Consider the following 7500-nt stretch of genomic DNA (forward strand, 5'->3'; position numbering starts at 1 on the left):
CAAAAAAATGAAACGTGTTACGCCAAACTTGATGGCCTCTTTGTGCTTTTCGGAATTGAAATTTTTTTCATGGGGGCTATTTATTTCTCGGTAACATTGACAAAATTGGAGGCAGCCATTTTTAAATTCCATGTTCATGCATGTATAATCACCATTTCCACTGGAATTACTTAACGTAAACGACCAACCAGAACAAAGTCATGAGAAACTCTATAATCACTTTAGCAATGGTTCTGAAATTACATTATGTTTAACGTGAGAAAATGATTATCTTTCAACCATCGGGTCTGTTTTTTTGGGGGGAGGCCGAGGGGGCTAAGGCCGTCCGCGCGTTCTGTACACCGACCTTATGGATGGATACCCGGAAAACTTGGATTACAAGGGGCGCAAGCGCACATTTAAGATCTGCGCTACTTTATTTTCCTATACTTTAGTTGTATTTTAGATTGGTTTCGTTTCCAGAGCCCGCTCACCATGCCCACAGCCTACCAAGGGCGAGAAAATTTTCCACCACAACAAGCATCTTGGAACGGACATTTAAAAAAAAGTCTCGATCGACTTACATGGCTTCGAGTTACCCATTCGTACTGAATAGGAGAGCCTTTGATCTTAACATGATTGCGCCTTGTCTATTTCTTCAATTTTTTGTATAAATGGTTGATCGTGATAATCTTAGGGTTGGTGCAATTTCTTGTCTGTGGTTCATTTTTTTCAGGTTATAGGTATGACCGTAATCATGCGTGTGTTGGATTATTTGAGTCCCTTTGGTTATTATGCTCGGGCTCGAGAAACAGAAGACCAACCAGGAAATGAGTTCAACTTGTTAAACAGCTTGTGGTTTGCTACAGCCTCCATCCTCCAACAAGGACCTGACAACACTCCATTGGCTCCGTCTGGTCGCTTGATGGCTTCAGCCTTTTGGTTCTTTATTCTGATACTAATATCAACCTACACAGCAAACCTTGCGGCATTTTTTACAAGTACGTCTTGGAAGCCTCAAAATATGTCTTGTTGTTTTTCTTTTCTTTCTTTTCTCTTTTATCCACGTCAGAAGCATTGTGTAAACCATTCGGTTTGTTTCGTACAATTTATTCCAAAATTTGAATTATTTTCAAATTATTTTGTTCGCATTCAATAATTTCTTCTTACTGCGTACCTGCACTCAATATTTAAAACAATTATTTATGAAACGAAGGTTGAAGTGTCTGATGAAAATTGAAGCTGTAAAGTCAGGTTGTTCACGTGACCAATGGCCAAAGCAACAAAAATATGTTCGGTGGAGTATCCGAATAGTAATTCGAAGGTCATTGCTTCGACTCCTGCAAAGGAGCACTCGGATTTTTCCTAGTATCCCTGAGTCGCAATCGAAAAAAATATCTCTTCATTAAAGTTCATTTCGTATAGTATTTGCTTCGGACACCAACATGACCGCCCTCCTATCTCTCGTGTCCAGCTCTTTCGCCCTCGTCTTTGTAATGCTAGAAACATTTGCCATTGCTTTTTCAGTAAGCGGAAATGCCAGGCTAAAGTTTACGTCGAGCAATAAATAAATGAGAGAATTTTCATGCTTTTATGACAAGCAGCATCTTGCCGCTCCGTTTTACGTAAACGCGAAGTTAAATCTTCGTATTAATTTGTTTTCCCATGGGATATCGAAAACCTCACAAATCGGTAAGCGTGCCTATTACGCTGGATTGAAAGTTGTTTGAAGACATTTGTTTTTGCTGAACCAGAGGGTCTTGGAAAAAAAAAACTTCTTTGTGCAAGCAAGTCCGAGAACCATTCACGAACCCGAACTATTCCGAGAAGTTTGGTTTCATTCTCACTAACTTGTCAACCCTCGCTACCTTTTTCATGAGCTCAACAAATTGACCTGGGGCCCGTTTCTCAAAAGTCCCGATAACTTTTCGGGCCCGAAAAGCCGTTTGTAAAACTGCCAACCGCTTGTTTTGGAAAGCCGATCTTTTAACATGTTTTCAAGGTAAGAAAAAGAAAAATGACTTTGAAGTTTGACAACATAAATCCTCTCCGTTCTTGAGATACAAAGAGAATTGTGACACCCGAAAATGGCCCGTAAAGTTTCGGGACTTTCCAGAAACGGGCCCCAGCTCCCAATTGAGTGGCTTCATAGCTTAGTTGGTAGAGCATTGCACCGGCATCGCAGAGGTGTTGGTTCGAATCCCGTTGAAGTCGCCTGAGTTTTTCAGGTGTCTATATAAGACACTTCCTTAAATTGTCCAGATAAGTCCGAGGATCACTGCTATCTTTCGTTTCATTTTGCAGTTAAGCGGACCGTAGCGACTATTAACTCGCTGGAAGAATTAGAAAATCAGACTGAAATCGAATACGGTGTCCTTGACAATGGCTCTGTACAAACCTTCTTCAAGACCTCGGAAGATCCCCTTTACAACAGAATGTTTTCGTACATGCGTGATCATAAGACGGCTGTTCAAAGTACCGCAGAAGGAGTCAGAAAAGCAAGAACAGAAAAATATGCTTATATCACGGAGAAACCGTACTTGGAGTACTACGACCAACAAAAACCTTGCAACACTAGGCTGTTGAACAACCTGTTGCAAGCCAAGGGATATGGAATTGCATTACAAGGAAATTCTCCGTACACAAACGAAATATCTGTAGCAATCTTAGAGGTGAGTCATAAAGAGCTAAAAAGTAGAATGTGGGCAATGTACCTTTTTTTTTTTTTAATGCAATTGTATATTTTTATTAACTTCTTTTTTCAACCTTGCATACAACAGTACATTACTAACATTACGTACATCACAGAAATTACGATACTACTATCGCTACTGCACTACTTACAATGCTACCCAAATTACAATTAGTACTTAAAAGATAAACATAAAAATGGAGTATTTTTTCCTTCCCCAGATTTGTAGTGCCTGACTTAGTTAAAGGAAATATTCGAGTATCTGAGGGGTTCCTCACCTTTTGACATCTTTATGAGGCCAGAAAGATCCGTATTGATCACTCGATGGAAGTCCGCCATTTTGGCTGTACTATAGCAGGCTTGGGCGCTAAGCGTGACGTCATTGCGCACACTTGCTTAAACGCGGGAAACTTAGAAAATGTTTCAGTGCGTTATTGTGGGCTGTTCTAATGAAATTCTCAGACACCAAAAGAGTTATAAGTTTTCATCCCTTCCCTGTTTAAAATGAAGCCCTTCTCAAAGAATGGATCATCCGCATTTAGAAGGAAAAACTTGCCAATATCCAGCACTGTCACATCTGTTCAGATTATTTGGAACCCTCCTGTTTTGAAGGTATCTTGGCCACAGCGGTCGATGCAACAGTTGCATGTAATTAATGAAATGTTGTGACTCCATCGATTTCATTTATACCCAGTGAGTAAGCTATGTTTTGTTTATTCGGGAGAATGATTTCAGTGACAAACCCCGGCGCCGGAGAAGTGAACCGAAAAGTTGTTTTTGCAAACAACTGGGACACGTCATTTCGTGAATGGCATTCGTGCTTCAAGCTGGGTTTTATAAACTCGACAACGATCACAAAGATGTTTAATTTAAGTTTGAAAATTCGCAAAACTACGTACAGAGTTATGTAGTTATGTGTTTACATAAATGTTGTTCACTTCTCGCAGCGCTCACCACCCACGTGCTTGACTCAGACCCACGATGGCAGTTTGTAGCACTTCTCTTTGCAAACACACGGTCGAAAAGCCAGAATGCTGCGCTACACAACGAATAGCTTGATCTGCCGGCACATCTAAGTTTAATAGATATTAAGCTTATTTGTAGATCTGTTAGTTAAGAGCTATGAACATCACAAGGTGTCTGTAAGCTTAAGTTTGTCAAATTGAATCGAAATGACAGACAAAACAATAACAGCCAAAAGAATCTCGTAGTAATCAAGTTGTTTTTATTGCCTTTTGAATACAGTCAGTTCACCTGAGATTTTGTTCATAGTTTCCTCTATCTCGCGGCAGCAGATGCATTGCTTTTCTTTTTGTCCCGGCCTCCCAGTTCACGCAAAAATCACAGCTGCACCAAGTCGTATTTCCCCATCTTGAGCCTTCCTTTTCGGTTGCTTCCTCCTCGGATCCTGAATTTTCTCGCATTGGTTCGAAAGAATATGGTTCAAGTTCTACCATAAACTTACGTGTATCAACAACGAAGAAGGCGGAGAACTATGTTGAGACTTTTGTGCGCAATGACGTCACAACATGGCGGCAGACATTCCTTTTTTGAAAGTAACCGGAAAAAAAGCAAACAAAATGGCGGGCGTTCAAATTGGAAAAGCAACCAAGGATTTCGGGAAAATTCAAGGCCTTTCTAGACGAACATGGATTTTTCCTGTTTTTTAGGTAAAAGGACGTCATATTTCGACAATAATAAGACACAAAAAAAAAAATGATCTTCTAGCCTTCAGTTATCTTTAAACTTGCAATATATGTTTTAGAGAGGTACAGACAACACAACACATCACAGACACAATGCAAATACTTCAAATAGATTTGAAAACAAGAGTGAGCCAGCCACATATTTCCTCCGCGCAGTATCGAAAAAAAAAAAAATTATTATAATAATGTTTCCCATCTTTTCCTAAAATCTTGAAGCCTCTTATTTCTTAAAGTTATAAGTCGTTCACTCTCTTTCTTAGTTTCTACTTTGTGTAGAAACAAATTAAACTTTGGGCAATTACGTGGGAAATATGCTATTTTACACTTGTGTGAGCAATGAAGTAAAGCGAGGCTGTCCGTGATAAAAAGTAATCGCCGGCTGTAAGGAATTGCGAGATATCATGCGTATGCGGACAGTAACGCTGATGAAGAGAGGGCCCGTGCGCTCGCTGGTGATGCTTTGCGATTGCCAATCACTCACCATCACCTAAAGAAACCTTGCTCGAAGGATTTAATGAGACTTCAAAGCTCGATTGTTGCTAGCCTGGGTACCGCTTAAGGCATGGTTACGTAGTATAAAAATGAAAATTGGTTTAGTACAAGTTACGGTTACAGTTGGCTTTGATGGCAGCGCAATTGCTGCACGGTCGCTAAAGGCGCTGCTACACTGTGAAATTTTTCTTGCAGCTTGTCTCGCAACGCCATTTCTACAAACATTGTCACATTACGAAACAAGTTGTTTTACGGGTGTTACACTGAGCAACGTTTCATGCAACTTGTCTCGCTTCGATGATCACATGAGGTTAAAGGAACTTTTTCATTGGCTAGTGCCACAAGCCTTTGTGACACAAGTTGCAGGACAGATGTTACACTGCACAATGCCTAAAAATTTCGTTGCAACTGTCGCGGAAAGTAGAATTTAATTCTACTTTCCGCAACGGTTTCTGCAACTGGTCTCGCAATGTTTTTGGCCGTTGCAAGGTATGTTACATCGGGCAATGATTCGTGCAACTTGTTTCGCAATGGCGTTGCGAGACAAGTTGCACGAAAAATAGCACAGTGTAACAGCACCTTAAGTCGTCCGAGTCAGTGCTTTGGCCAAGGACTTCTTTTAAGCCTCTATTGACTGAAATGGTCATTGTAAGTTGACTGACAGGAATAATAAAAGCGAGTTCAGTCAACATCAAATTTTGCTAGCTGACTCATCAGTCTGAACGATTGATAACACTTAACGGAAGCATACTTTGCTTTTTAATGGACCTTAATCGCGCGGTGGCCATATTGGCCCCGAGGTTCCAGTTGAAATGTTTGGGAGCGAGTTTCGGTGGGCAAAACAAACGTTTTCAATCCCTCAGGAGTCAATATGGCCGCCGTGTGATTAAGGCCCATGAAAATATTCATGATTGCCTCACATGAAAAGCAAGCAAGGACCCCGTATTTTTCGTTAATTATTTCTACACAGAAATTATTTTGTTGTAAGGTTCGTCTTTACTTTTAGGGAGATCCTTTCTTTATAGCGATAAAACAGGTGTGTGTCGGGACAGGATGAGATCGAGACAACTCGTAAAGATAAATAGATTCCGGGAATTTATGAATTCTTTAATTGCACTCACGTGATAAGACGGCCATGTTGGTGCCAAAACAATAGAAAAATGTCCCTCGTGTTTTGCATAATAATAGGTCAAATTCCCAAAAGGCTTTTTCGCTATTGTTCTGTCTACCAACATGGCCGCCGTGACGTCAGCTGCAATCAAAGAATAGGTCACTTCCGAGTTCATGTCTGCCTCCTCTTCAAAGCGAGTCTAAGTGCGAAGACTTTTTTTATGAAAATTAGTTTTCATTCATATGTAAAGTAGAACTAATTACTATTCCAAAAACTTTGTACTTAGACTCGCTTTGAAGAGGAGGCAGATATGAACTCGGAAATGGCTTATTGACCTTTAAATTCAGGAACAATGTATGGACACTGTCTAAACGTGACACGCTCATTGATTCCAACAATGAGCAGTATTGTTTTTTCTCTAGTCATTTTTTTTATCCATGAGGTTTAACGGTAATATCCCCAAAACAGTATTGTAAACTAGCACTGGAAAGTACTTTTTCGAAGGCCGATCTCTTTATTCGCGTATCCAATTGTTCTAAAAGAATGCGTCGCTGATCATCTCGTTCTATGTTGTGGTTTTTCCACAGTTGCGGGAAAGAAATTTCATCGAAAAGACACGTCGTAAATGGTGGGACGAACGAAGCCAGTGCCCGAAGCCATCAAAGTCAAAAACAGGAAACACAAAGAGTCTTGAAGTCGACAACATGGCGGGTGTGTTTTTGGTATTAATTGGAGGCTTTGTTCTAGCCTTGATTCTGCTGGTTATTGAAGTACGTTGCAAGAAGCTGGTTAAGTACTTCACGCGTGGCCAGGTAATATTTATGTAAATGTTTGCAAAGTAATTTGTAGGTTTGTACCTGACAACCTCCGGTTTGCGAGTTAACCACTGTTCTGAATAAGACATCCTATCCCATTTGAAAAAGGATTCCTAGTACATACTCTTTGTCGTGCTGATAAACCGTTACCCTGAAACCCTTACCCTGTTTCAGACCAAAATCTGAGACTTTACCTACCCTATTTCAGACTGTCCAAAAATTTAATAACCTATTTCAGACCTATTTCAGCTGTTACAAGGTTGGCGTAATACGGTAATAATTTGAGAAGGGCTTTGTTGACAGTCTTATCGCCTAATGATGCAGAATTAGCTTCTTCTAAAAGACATACCCAATTCAAGACTTGAGTGAACAAACCATACTCTATATTTCAGACTAAAATGGTCAAAACGTTCAGACCAAAACGGCTGAAAACCCATACACTTTGGGGGTCACATATAAGGGAGTACCCCCCGGGGGGAAGGGGGGGGGGGGTGCCAGAATGACGGCCAAATTAATTTGGTGCATAGGAAATGAGCCTTCCCACTTTTGTTGTCTTGCGCGCCAGAAGAGACATAGCATGCGTTTCGAGAGACTTTCGCTGCATAGGCTTACCTTATTGATTATGTCGATTTCAAAGAACAACTCAAAAGAAGCACAAGTGTATTTAGTATTTGAAGGTTTAGATGGTTGGCCGTTATTACACAA

General features: G+C 40.4%; 1 protein-coding gene across 3 annotated transcripts in view; it reads left to right on the forward strand.

Annotated features, from left to right (window-relative positions):
• The window catches only part of LOC137976380 (glutamate receptor ionotropic, kainate 2-like), a 51743-nt gene that overhangs the window by 43176 nt on the left and 1067 nt on the right, over nt 1-7500 (forward strand). For all 3 annotated transcript variants that reach the window (XM_068823722.1, XM_068823720.1, XM_068823721.1), the window contains 3 exons: nt 716-980; nt 2284-2651; nt 6568-6792. In XM_068823722.1, coding sequence (XP_068679823.1) covers nt 716-980; nt 2284-2651; nt 6568-6792 — 858 coding nt within the window. The remainder of the gene's footprint in view (nt 1-715; nt 981-2283; nt 2652-6567; nt 6793-7500) is intronic.

The sequence above is a fragment of the Montipora foliosa genome, chromosome 11 (genome assembly GCF_036669935.1).
Source record: "Montipora foliosa isolate CH-2021 chromosome 11, ASM3666993v2, whole genome shotgun sequence".
Classification (NCBI taxonomy): domain Eukaryota; kingdom Metazoa; phylum Cnidaria; class Anthozoa; order Scleractinia; family Acroporidae; genus Montipora; species Montipora foliosa.